This window comes from Anoplopoma fimbria, chromosome 5 (assembly GCF_027596085.1).
Source record: "Anoplopoma fimbria isolate UVic2021 breed Golden Eagle Sablefish chromosome 5, Afim_UVic_2022, whole genome shotgun sequence".
In the NCBI taxonomy this organism is placed as follows: domain Eukaryota; kingdom Metazoa; phylum Chordata; class Actinopteri; order Perciformes; family Anoplopomatidae; genus Anoplopoma; species Anoplopoma fimbria.
In genome coordinates, this window is record NC_072453.1 from 3,664,817 (window position 1) to 3,678,447 (window position 13,631).

At 41.0% G+C, this 13,631-nt stretch overlaps 1 protein-coding gene across 2 annotated transcripts in view; it reads left to right on the forward strand.

The window, feature by feature from the left end:
- The window catches only part of mrtfab (myocardin related transcription factor Ab), a 42,355-nt gene that overhangs the window by 23,249 nt on the left and 5,475 nt on the right, over nt 1-13,631 (forward strand). For both annotated transcript variants that reach the window (XM_054598501.1, XM_054598500.1), the window contains exons 4-14: nt 4,414-4,479; nt 8,905-8,960; nt 9,464-9,539; nt 9,938-10,096; nt 10,691-10,845; nt 11,024-11,161; nt 11,361-11,429; nt 11,972-12,156; nt 12,438-12,609; nt 12,756-13,139; nt 13,287-13,631. The exon at nt 13,287-13,631 is cut by the window's right edge and continues 645 nt beyond it. In XM_054598501.1, coding sequence (XP_054454476.1) covers nt 4,414-4,479; nt 8,905-8,960; nt 9,464-9,539; nt 9,938-10,096; nt 10,691-10,845; nt 11,024-11,161; nt 11,361-11,429; nt 11,972-12,156; nt 12,438-12,609; nt 12,756-13,139; nt 13,287-13,631 — 1,805 coding nt within the window. The remainder of the gene's footprint in view (nt 1-4,413; nt 4,480-8,904; nt 8,961-9,463; nt 9,540-9,937; nt 10,097-10,690; nt 10,846-11,023; nt 11,162-11,360; nt 11,430-11,971; nt 12,157-12,437; nt 12,610-12,755; nt 13,140-13,286) is intronic.

Sequence of the window (13,631 nt, forward strand, 5' to 3'; positions counted from 1 at the left end):
GCTTTTTTTCCGTTACATAAGAAAAATGCTTTTCATCATTGTTTCCACTGCTTCATCTAAAAACTGACTGTATGCAGTCTTTCTCTTTCTCCCTCTGTGTTTCTTGGCTCTAACTTGTTATGAGTGCAAAGGCCAGTTTTGGCTTTGGACTAGTATCCCCAAAAAACTGCCCGGCCTTTTCATCCTTTTCTTAAATTAACAAAAAGACTATGTTTACATGCAAACATGAAACCAGATTGGTGTGAGAAATGTTAAGGCAGGAGGTCATGTCAGATAACATGCTTACATGCACTGCAATACAATAAGGTTCTGGTTATCTTAAAGCAGAAGTCTTAACTGTGTTAACCAGGTTTCTCTAAATCCTGAACATCAATTAAGGAAGTTCGGTTTCTTCAACGTTTAGGAAATCCAATTACTTCATATCGTTGACTATAGATAGTTTCTCAACTGCATATAAACACACACACTATCGGTACAAAAGTCAAATGTAGTCTTCTGACACAAATGCAGAGCTTACTTTATGTTAAGGATTATTTTAATACAAAATTCTGGCCTCAACAATTTGTTTAGTGTTTGTTTTTTGGGTCTCTTGCTTGTATGTTATTTGTAGATACTTTAGTTAATTCTGCACAACGTGTGATTTGGTTTCCCCACACAAGCCTACAGTTTTATCACCACTGCAGCATTTCACCTTCAATAAAATGCATGTGGTTTCACTGTGAGACTTCTGCATTTCTTTTTCAAACCACTAAGAAAATAATGGCTGCTGCTGATGCTTTCTAGTCTTTTTTTTTTTTTTTTTTTGTCTCTACTGATCAATTCTTTCAGTTGATTAACTGGTGATATCAGCCATTACAAGCCACTGTGACCACTGGACTACATTACATTACATTACATTACAGTCATTTAGCAGACGCTTTTATCCAAAGCGACTTACAGGAAGTGTATTCAACATAGGTATTCAAGAGAACTACTAGTCACCAGAAGTCATAAGTGCATCTCCTTTCTTAAACAAGCATCTTAAAGCATAAACCAGAGCAAAAGTATAGTGCAGAAGCAAATTACTACGAAAACAATAATTGCAACAGACTAATACGAATATAATAAGTGCTACAAACTACTACGAATAGGATAAGTGCAGTAAACGAATACGAATTCAATAAGTGCAACAACTAATACGAATGCAATAAGTGCTACGAGGAAGGCTCAGGGTAGTACTTCTTACTAAACAAGTTGCATTAGTTGACTAAACAACTAATGCAACTTCCAGTTCACTTCCTGCCAGAGATGAGGAATAAAGAGAGGGAGTGTATGAGAGAATAAATAAGTTAACTGGAGTGTCCTGTCTGTGTGAAAGAATACAAGGGGGAGCATGGAGATGTGAGGCTGGAATAGAGAGAAAGTGTAAGATTCTCCTTCCCAGAATAAACCTCTTCCCTGGAAGTGCCAAGTGGCTTGGCATCTTATTCTGCACTTTGCCATGTGTGTCCCTGTGAGTCGGATTTTTGTTTTTGTGCGAGTGTGGGTTCAGGCAACACGTGAGTCTATAAGCATTTGCCTGTGTGTTTGGCGCTGTGGCAAAATGTATCTCTTAGCTGCAGGTGCAACATATACATGAACTCGCCTGGCTGTGTTTGGCTCTCTTGGTTTACACCTCTGACATGTTATTGCTTGCAGAGGGGAGTCTCTAGTACCTCACGATGTAGAGCATGCATTCTTGTAAATATAACAGAGCGGAGCTGGATGACATGTGCCGTATTATTACTAGACATGTCTTTCGGGTGAAGACATTTTCAAAAACCGTTGGTTTCGAGCGGCCTGATAGCTGCAAGAACGTTAGGCTATCTAACGTAGGCCAACGTGCTAATGTTAGACAGTTGGCTGACAGACGCCTCGCAAATCACATCAACCATTATTGCTGGTTACAATAACGGTGTTATCGGATAGTACAGTGTCTATTTCTCGGTAACTTTTGAAAAATCTAAGCGGAAAACGCAGAAAAATGTACATTTATATAAAAGACACGGCCGTCAGCGGAGTTTGATCCGGAGTTTAGCCAGCGAAGCTTCAGCACCGAAGAATGACATTTAGTTGCACAGGCTCTGACGTTTATGTAACTTGTAGCGTTTCTGTCCAGCCCTGGAATGTTTGTCATAACAGAAGGCTAACACAGCAACAGCCATGCGGGACGTCTAGCTGGTTAGCTAGCCTGCAAGCACCAATGGTGTCACTTTGTTGGGAAGGAACAGGTGCTGCTTGTGTAGCAGACGCAACCCCACACAGAAATGCTTGCGAAGCCATTGGTGTGTTACACGCCACACACACACACACACACACACACACACACACACACACACACACACACACACACACACACACACACACACACACACACACACACACACACACACCTTCAACAGGGACAGCTGGAACATATAAAACAAGCGTCCCATCTGACTGGAGCTGAGCTGAATGTCTGTGTTGGGAAGATTACAAGTATTTGGAATAATAATAACAAACTATTTAAATCCTCTGACTGTATGAAACGCTGTAAACTTAAACCCAATATGAAAAGTCACTGTCACATCCTCTATTTTAAAAACAGGCAGTTGCCAAGAAGCACAGTGGAAGTAGAGCGCTCTATCAGTTATTTATCAGCCTCAAACGTCTTCAGTGGCCCTGTAGCTGTTCTCTTACTTCTTGTCATGGTCGGTGATGTGTTTGTAGTTGGTTAGTGTTCTGTGTGACTGACTGAAGGGTCACTTCCCTAAATTCTCAGTGTTGTAGTGAAACTGATAGTGAATAGGGGTCCGTTGCAGCTGTCCGTATATAACTGTTGTTGTGGGTTTTGTTTTTTTAATAAATATATCTATAGACATTTTGTTACTTGAAATACATCACACGCCCGTCACCCTCATCCCACACTCGTCTTCCTCTGTTCATGTTCTTTGCTCAAAGCTATCCAAAAATAAAATACATAAGATAGAAAATAACTGCAATATTAAATGATCATAGAATTTGTTTAGTAAACAAGGTAAATAGAGATATCCTCAACAAAACGAAAAAAGATATTACTCATGATGATTTTAGTTAAAAAAGGGGGGAAAAAGAGAGAAAAAAACATAAAGTAATCACAATTAGTTAAATGTATATAGGAGTCATAATATTACATGTACATTTGTTAATGCATTTAAACAGTAAGTTACAAAGCTGGTATTCAAAAGGAGATTTACATTATTCTGTCACATCTTTTTCTACTAACTTGTCAAATTGCATCTAGTTATTTTCCCAAAAATGGGAAAGGAATTCCCTCCATATTTTACAAAAGGTATTGGGCCTTCCTTTGATTGCAAAGGTAAATCTCCCTAAGGCAAGACATTCAGAGAGGTGTTTAAGCAACTGGCTGATACAGAGCTTTTATTAAATGTTTAGCCTGAAGAAGAGAGAAAACAATATTTTTATCTTGGTGCTACTAAGGCTTTGAAACTCGGAGTACAGAATACACCGTTTTGGACATTATGGTAGTTCCTCCGAAATTCTTTGTGATAATGTGTCACGTAAATCTTTACAAAAATCTGAACTGTGGGCCCTTATCAGCATTGTACCATTCTTCTTTTGTTATCTCTCTCTGAGGACTCCATTGATTTCATTTTAAGCAGGTCATAAATTAAAGATATTGACCACTTTTTCCAACATTGAAAGAGGTGAATATAGAAGTGAGTGGTTTAGTCATATATATATATATATATATATATATATATATATATATATATATAAAAAAAACAACTTTTGTCCACTGCTGTGTTCTTTAAAAACTCTCCATGTTATGTAACAAGAGCTTCCTGTTTTTGAATGACAGCGCAATCATAGGCCCTATTTCTTTCTCTAATGGAGGCTGGCTTGTTTCAGTCTGCATTGTAGCTGTTCCTTTTTCCCCCATTTTCTGGTTTCTCTCATCTTTTTTGATTTTCTTGCCATGTCTTCCCAGATACTTCTAATGATGTATATTTGTACTGTTTATTTCTTTCATTTTCATATGCGCACACTTGGCAAACCGAAATAAAATTCAAAAAAAGTCAAGAAACAGGAAGTGTGTAGAATGCTGCTCACACCCTACTTGTACCCGCCTCCGAGCTTTAAAAAAAAAAAAAAAAAAAAAGCACGAACGAAGGGGGAAATGAAAGGATGAATGTGGTGTCAAAGAGTGTAGGTCCTCTTCAAGTCAGTTCAAATTCCTGTGCATGGTTATGTATGTAAACGTAGCAGATGGACTGCTGATCATTGGCCATTAAAAGACACTAAGGAAGCTTCAAGACCTCAGACCTCCATCGCTGCAGTTTCTTATTCTCCCCGGCGGACACTGACTCTCTCTTCTCCTCTTTCTGCCCCCTCACCTCTCCTGTCTCCATGCAGTCCTCCAGCTCAAACTCCAGCAGAGACGTACAAGAGAGGAGCTGGTCAGCCAAGGGATCATGCCACGTAAGTCTCAGCTTTAAATCTCTGAATTCAAATGAACTGTATACTGCAAATATCCATATTGTACTGTCAAAGTTGCTAGTTCCACGTTAACAAATAGATACATATCGTATAATCTACAGTCATCAACAGGGATGCACATGCTCTGTCGAAAAACCTCCAACTGAAATTCTCACTTTGTGTTGTAGTATGAAGTGCATCAACGTAGTTTTGTATTTAGCATGTGGAGGGTCTTAATATCATGATGCTTGATAGAAACTTAAGCTGGAATATAGGGCAGTGTGCCTTTGAGCTGAGAGCTAATTGTTTAGCCTTTCCTGATGCTACAGTATCAGACATCGTGTCAGACCCCTGTAAGAGATTGATTGGGTTGTAACATAATAATACTAAAGCTGAGCTAAATGTGTGCGGTCGATTTGTAAGCTGAATGTGCTATCAGAGTATCCTCATCTGCTAGGCCGGATGTGTTTGAATTGTGTCTTTCTTTGTGGGGGTGACAGCAATGTAAAATGGTAAAATGTATCTGACCACTATATTACGAAGGCTGAGATGTTGCATCCAGGTTTTTTTGCTGAAAATGTCTGCCTTTCTCTACAGGTGTTAATGTTACAAGTTTGTGTTCTGCATGTGTCACAGTTGTCGGTGTTTTTGCAGCACTTAGTGTTATCAAATGGGGCAGCTTCCTCTTCTTCTGTATCCACTTCCTGTTACAGAGTTCCGCACATTACAATACAATTTTCCTCTGTTTCTGTGTAGAACGTAGTTATGAGCAGTAAGTAGCAGGCCTTTTTGTTTTTTCAAGAACGTCGTTTGTAAGAAAACAACAAAGCTATCATTCATATTCATACAGTATATTAGATCTCCAGTAGATAAAGTCTACAGTAGAAGAAGCTCTCCAAGGGAAAGCAGGTCTGTTAGGCCCAGTTCAGATGGAGAAACTAAAGGTGCACTGAATATTCTATGCAGTCTGAAAAAGGGAAGGTGGAGAGGTTATTTGCAAATATCCAAAATGAAAAAAGTACGTGTGCTGCACGTCGTCAAAAGTTAGACTTTTTTCAGCTGTTGTATTCTTCCGCTGCTGTTGGTTAGTGGTAATATAACCCAGGACTAATTAGTTGGCTTTAAAGTCTACTAACAATGCACTTAAAATAGCTAACCTGGCTCAGCTTGCATTTAATAGCATGGGTTGGGCATGAAAGAAGGCATCAGAGTGGACACTCAGACCAGGGACTTGTTTAAGTGGCTGGCATGGAGTCTCACACTCATCCATTTAGCGTTTACAGTACATCTCTGTTTCCTACTTATGCAATAGGCCTTACAATTTGACCCACCAGATGATTTGTTTCACAGAACCATCTGAGAAGCAGTAATTGGAAACTTTTTTGAAAAAAATACTTGGCAGGTGATTGGTTGAACCATCTGTCAATCAAACTCTTGCTGAAGCCAGTCGGGAGAAGAGCAAAACATGTTTTTTTTTAAACAAAAAAAGCCTTCATTGCCGTTCTTTGCCCTTCTTTAAATACTTTTCAGATCTGATATAGCTAATGCTATTGTGCTGCTACGCTAACCTCTTCAGGAGCCACCATTGTTGGCTGCTCAGCTGTCAAGGCCCCTGTTGAATGATAGGTTAATGAAGAGCAAATGAACTGCTAAAGAGCAAGGAGGGTGCATCAACATTTATTAAACTTTCAATGGAATCATTTCATGATACGTCCAAATTGTGATGTATATAATTGTATAATAATAATGGTGTGGTTCTTAAAGCTATTATGATATTCTGAGGACCATGTTGCCCCGCTGTAGAGGAGACACTGAGTGCTGGGAACTGATGAAGGGGCAGTGTTGATGTGGTATCACATTTTCACGCTGGTTTTGCAAATAGGTGGTGTGAATGAGTAACTTTCCATCCTTCCTCTCTCAGTTACTGCTGCTGGGTGTTCTTGAGCAAGGCACTCGAACTCCCACTTGCTGCAGCGATGCTCCTAAGTGGCCGTGGTTGTACTGGGTTAATATGTGAAGCAGAGCGTTTCTGGACCGGAGAGTACAAGAGATTGTACTAGATTAGGAGAGGTTAAATGCATAGATATATGGGTGGACAAGCAATAACGAGGCTCCTGTGTCTTGATGTAACTCGTGTTTTTCACACGGTGTAGGAATTCAACAAAAAATCGAAGTATGTCTGAGCTTCTGGCTGATACATTTGACAATTTGACCCTTTCTTTTCGAACATCAGAGATATGTTGTAGAGGTTGTAGGGCCTGTGTCAAGGTAGGGTCATGTTCCCATTAATGAAAACTGATATGAAAAAGCTCTCTCTTTGCCAAAGGATTTCAGTTCCACTTTGCATGTTCATATAATGTTCTGCCTTTTTCCTTTGAGGTTGTCAGACAATGAAATAAGATAAGATAAGATAAGATAATCCTTTATTAGTCCCGCAGCGGGGAAATTTGCAGGCTTACAGCAGCGTAGAGTAAAGTGCACACAAGAGACATAGTAGAAGAAGACAAGATAAAAAATAAAGAGCACCATCTTGTAAGGAGCGTTGTTAAATCAATAGATCATTTTGAGAAACGTGTCCAGTTCTTCGGGCTGAATCTTTGTTCTGTTGTCTCTGACTCTGTTGCTTTTTCAGTGTTTCAGTATAGCCCAATACCAAAAGGTGTTTGATTGTTTCTTTAAATTTACAAGCATAATATAGCGATTGATATGGTCATAAAAGGCAGCTGTTCAGATATTTAATTACATTTCATTCTTTCTGCTGGAACAGAATAAAGATTAAATTACAGCTACATTATGAGAGGTATTCATTCTGGGAAACTGTAGGGCTCATTGCTGCCCAAGATTTTTGTTTTTAAATGATGTCACTTTTTCCATTGCACTGCTGCCATTACCAGCGAACAATGTGACTAAGGGCAAATATGAGTCTCATATATTGACAAACTTCTATCAGTCAACCTCTTATTTCATGAGCAAGAATTTAGTTGACTTTCAGCAAACCATAGTTACGGGATCAGCCAAACGGATTTGCCTTATTTTTTTTTTGTTGTGATCTTAAACGTTGGTTATGTCACAACTGCTATATAGGTCTTCTTCAAATGTTAGGAGTTGTGACATGAGGAATGCCTCCCACTAGCACCCAATCTTGTGTGGCACACATAGAGTTGACGCCCCACTGTAGCCAGAATGTCCACATGGCAGGCGATTTCACCGGCTGTTGCCCAATCCAATGAATGCCGTGTTTCATCACAGTAACTGCCGTTGACCTCCCAATATCCTTCCCCAAAGACTGTTGACATCTTTGTTTTTGTCTGTTTCAATGCTATTGGGATACAAATCTAACTTGGTAAAATCCTTTCTTCAGTTTGGCTAGTCGTGATAAAAAATTGGAAACTGTGCTCTTGGACCGATATCTAGATGGGACTAAACCTGTTAGGAGCGGACCTTGCTTTAAAAGTAAGACTAAGAGATTGATTTAAATCTGTTAAACATTTCGATTTATATGAAATAGGACTTTAGATATTTGACGTTTGGGATTTTTGTGTTAAACAGGCATTGGGTTTTTTTTCTCCTCAACACTAAGAATCTTGTTTTTGAGGTCATAACTGTCTGGCTAAAAATGCATAAATACGCGTTTCCGCTCACACACACACACACACACACACACACACACACACACACACACACACACGCATAGACGTCCACACTCCCACCTGTATACTACGTACATTGCAGACGGTCATGGCTGAGTGCAGTGATGAATGTAGATTTTCTTTGTGTGCCGCAGTCTATCCATCACTCCACACTCTCCTCTGTCTTCTTGCTCCTTTTTAACGATTCACTCCAGACTAGTCAGCAATAATTTATGTCCCTCAAACTCCTTAGTATGTAAGAGTTTAATCAGAATATATGCAGGTTAGGCTAGCTTGATAAGGTTATGTGTGATAGAGGTTTCACCCAAACATTGAAAACAGTGAAAACTCACTAAAACAAAATGTCCAAATACAGATTCAAACCAACTTCTTTTCTCGATTCAAACTAAAAGAAAGAATACATGGAAAAATTGTATTAACTAAGGTCACCAACTGGAATCCCAGAAGGCAGTATGGTATACATTTAGGCTTATGAAATTGATCACAGGTACAATTTTCTGTGACTACGCAGCTGGCATTTTACTGCAGAAAAAATTGTCCTTTACTCCTTCACACAGCATGCTGCAGCGGCCCATCAGCCTACTGAGCTGTCATTAGAGCGTTTGGTTAGAATAGCACTCCTGACCTTCTCGTCCTGCTGCCACTTCTGCTTTGAGTCGGCCTTCCTCTGTAGCTGTATCTGTTCTCACATTGTCACTTGCTGAAAGGAGCAACACGTCTAGCGTCAGAGCCCTTGTGAGCTTGCATTCATCTCCCCCTCATCCCTCTCTCCTTGCAGCACTGAAGAGCCCAGCAGCCTTTCACGAACAGCGGAGGAGTCTGGAGCGAGCAAGGGTGAGTGCCTCAAGTACTGTGAACTTTCTCAATCGATTAGTTTTGTTGAAGCTTCGCAGGGCAAAACCTTCACAGCATAAATAGCAAAGCAAAATTGGTCATTAGATTCTACTGTCACTATTGACCCTTGATACTTTGACAGGAATTGACAAATCAAAACTTAAGAAACCATTAAAAAAGTGGAGAGGAAGCACTCTTTAGGTTAAGAGCAGCACAAACCAACTGGGTTGCTCAGTATTAAAAGCATGTTTTGCAACTTTTGCATAAATAAGAATGATGTCACAATATTGGCAATGTAACAAGATTTCAACCTAATAAAGTTTCAGATCTACAGCAACAGTTTATTGCAGTTGTCTTTAAGGTCTGGTAGCATTTCAGCAGTGTGTTGCCTCTCTCCTGCCCTCCTTGTTTTTCTTCATCTTCCCTACTCTCTTTATTGTCTCTCATCCTTTTGGTTGTGATCCTCTGTCTTACATCTGCCGTCCATTATGTGTTTTCCCCAGACCGAGGACTATCTGAAGAGAAAGATCCGGAGTCGTCCTGAGCGCTCTGAGCTGGTCAGGATGCACATTCTGGAGGGTGAGTTTTAATACAGATCTTCATTTTTAGACTTACGAGAATTCTCGGAGTGATTTCAAAAGTGAAAAGTTTTTCAAAAGTCTTTTGAAAAACATGAAACTTTATATATGAAAAAGGAACCAAACGGTAAACAAAAAGGAACCAATTCCATGCGATAAGGTTTATTCATAGTTCCTATTTCAATTTAAGTATCGTCTGAATTTCTAAAAATATATATTTCTTAGAATTTGACATTCAATATCCTGTCTTTATAGATCTGCTCGAATTATTTAAAGGGATAATATGCCAGTATGCATCTTGCGTTTACATCAGCATGTACCTGGTAGTATCTTGCGGATCGAAATGAACCACTCGATGAATAAATTTCCATGCATATTGTTACGCTGTGTCCCTAACAGAGACGTCGGCAGAGCCGTCCCTGCAGGCCAAGCAGCTGCAGCTGAAGCGAGCGCGACTGGCTGACGACCTCAACGACAAGATCTCCCACAGACCGGGCCCAATCGAGCTGGTTCATAAGAACATTCTGTCCGTCGACTGCACTGTGCACTCACCGCTGGGTAACTACACACAAATGTCTTCAAAATTTAATTAATTTAATAAGAACATTCAGACACTCATCACTTCATTAACACAGAATATAGTCACACAGATAAACACATGGACACTTATAACTACTCCCAATTATAAATACAAACACATTCATATGTAATATATATTGCATCCAGATTTAACACAGTATTTAAAGGCTGATGTACAAACACACACACACTTCTTTGTTACTACAGGTGGCATCATCCTACTGGATGTGATGCCATTAAAACCAGACCGCAAACTTTTGGCTAACAACTCTGTCACAGAAATTACACAATAACTATGTTTGGACACAGTTCTTTTTTGAAACATAGTATACAGAGTGTTCAATAACTTCTCTAAAATGAGTCATCTCTGTTCAGCAATCTGATAAACAGTGTGTGTTTGACTGTGTGGAACACTTTGTGAGGGAGCCATGAATTGAATTGTTTTGCCCTCTGTCCACGGTTCATGAGCCATTTTCACTGTTTTACTGGCCACAGAAATGCATAATAAACCACCATGACATCCCATGATTAACTTGTTTCACTGAATATAAAAATATGTGTTCTCCGTCACAGATTCTCCAAAGGGAGAGAGCTCGTCTTTAGATGAAGACAGCAGTGATGCTCTATCACCAGACCAGCTAACCAATCACGACTCTCCCCTGAGTGCCGTCCCTCAGCTGTCCCCTTCTGACGTGCTCACCCAGAACGGGGACATGTCCCCCACACAGGTACCATTGCAGAATTCAAATTCCAATCAAGATAATCAAAAGGTGATTCCTTGAACCTGAAAAAATAAAACAAACTGAATTTAAGTTTGATTAACTTGCCATAGTCAGCCAAAAAAAACAAAGCAGGTCACTGCTGATAAACTAGCTTGCACCATTAACCAGAGTAATATCTTCTCAGTTTATCACACAGTCCCCTCCTCCACCTCCTCCACCACCTCCTCTCCAGGTGAATGGGTCAGACTCCTCCCTATTCACAAAAGGGACGATGGTGACCTTAACAAACTCCCGCTCCTCTACTGGACATGTCAAGGTGCGGGTAATGCTGATTATTTTTCTCTCTTCCCATGAAGTATTTCCCTGTTTAACGTTAAACGTCGTCCCAATTTGATGACTTATGAATAAATCTGACCTTAATCTGTATGTGTGGAGCAGCTATAACTGGCTAACCCTCCCTTATCTCTTCATTTCCTTACCCTCTCCTCCCCGACCCCATTTCTCACGGTTTGTGTCAGCAGTCTCAGACTAAGATGAGTTCAGACCGTCCTTCACAGAGACCTAAGAAACCAAAGGACAGCAAACCCAAGGTCAGCAAGCTCTTTGTTTTGTTTTTCATTTAAACTGATGCAGGAGTTACTCTTTGATCAAGTGCAAAGAAATGTGTTGTTAAAATTGTGTTTTTCAGATTTAACCAAGGAGTTTATCTCTCATCTAGTCCATCAAGGTGCTCTCCCCGTTTGGTCAGTTCTCTCAGAGGAGAGATCCAGGGCTTTTCTCTAGGCCCAATGTTTTGACATTTAAGAATCATGAAAGGAGAAATCCATCATAGTAGAGGAAGAGATTTACCCTTTTTTTTTTTTTTTTTTTGCATCTGCTATATCCTCAATACACCAGAATGCAGACTTTGTTTTTATCTGAACTTGAAACAATTGCTCTTTGACTGTAGTAATGTTATACGTTTTATTTAGAGCTTTCAAAATGTTTTTTCAATGTCAGAAATTAGTGAATTATGCACACTGAGACGAAGCAGGATGAGTGTGACACACTGATGATATATAGTAGTTTAAATATTAAGTAGAAGTATTAAAGAGTCAAGTTTCCTCTTAACCCTTTCGTCTCCTTGGTGTAGGTGAAGAAGCTGAAGTACCACCAGTACATCCCTCCAGACCAGAAGGCAGACAAAGAGCGTCCGCCCCAGATGGACTCGTCCTATGCGAAGCTCCTCCACCAGCAGCAGCTCTTCCTGCAGCTGCAGATCCTCAACCAGCAACAGCAGCATTATAACTACCACACCATCCTGCCCGCCCCTCCCAAGTGAGTGTCAAGCATGACGGTGTGGTGTGGAAGCAGTGATTTTGAATGTGTATCACAGCTCAGCTCCAGTGGTTTGACATAATGATTGATTGATCATTGATGTGACTAACCAATGAAACCTACGTTTATGTTATAGCTTTTGGTTATGAAGGAATATAAGTCATCAGGTGTCAAAGTGTTTTCATCGTTTCATTTACTATTTACCACCATTACATTTGCATGACTCTGCGATCTGGACAACATACAAAATTCATACTTTACTGTTTTCTGCATCATCTCAGGCCACCAACGGAGCAGCATCCTACGACCAACTCTGGCCCGTCCCCCTCCCGAAGTGCTCCCACCACAACCACCCCCATACCCTCCAATCAGAGCGGGACTGCCCGTCAGAGCCAAACTGCAGTGGGAGGAGTCAAACCATGCACTCTGCCAGCCAACTTGGATGAGTTCAAAGTAAGTCAAACAAACTGCTTTACCCAGTCAAGATTATGCTCCACTGGGCTTACGACTTTTGTCTCTTACATATCAGTTGTTCGGTTCTCTTTCACTCTGAGTCAAAGCCTGCTAAATGAGTACTTGTCTGCTTTCTCAACCTCCAGGTCGCCGAGTTAAAACAGGAACTGAAATTGCGTGGTTTGACCGTCTCGGGCACCAAGAACGATCTTATCGAGAGGCTCCGTAACTACCAGGAGCAAAACGGTGGCACCACAGCCGTTTCAAAAAATGGCAACCCGCAGAGCTTGATCTCAGCAGCTGGCACTTTCACATCCTCTCCCACTCCAACTACCACCCCTGACCACCAATTAGGAGAGAGTGGGTTTAAGTTAGATTTGTCATCATTGGCTCAGGTGATTCCGGGACGGGTCATGCGATTCGGCAGCACCAGCTCCAGCCCTCCAATGTCACCTACTCCGTCTGAGAGGTCATTGGCCGGGATGAGTCCAGATGAGACTAGCTGTAATGGAGACATGTTTGGAGAGATGGTGAGATCTAGATGTAAAGCAAGTGGCCTGTTTATTGGCTGACATTATGTGAAATGACTGTGTTTTTGTTGAGGACACTGGCAAATAATTGAACATCTGCCTCGGAACCTTTCCCTTACATTCTCTTCTTGTTCTGCTCTCCTTCAGGTGAGCTCTCCCCTGACCCAGCTCACCCTGCACCCTTCTCCTCAGCACCCATCAAACATCTCTCCGCTCTCCAAGGTCAAAGAGGAGATGCAGAGCTCATGCAGCCTCTCCCGGCTTTCACCCGCCTTATGTCAGCCTCCAGAGTCCCTGACTGGAGTAGCTATGGACACGTCCTCTTTGGACAAGGACCAGATGCTCCAGGAGAAGGACAAACAGATCGAGGAGTTGACCAGGATGCTGAGGCAGAAGCAGAGGCTGGTGGAGACCCTCAGGTCCCAGCTGGAGCAGGGCAAGGTGACAAGTGGAATAGTGTTGAAGAGGGAAGACAGTGAGAAGAGCAGAACC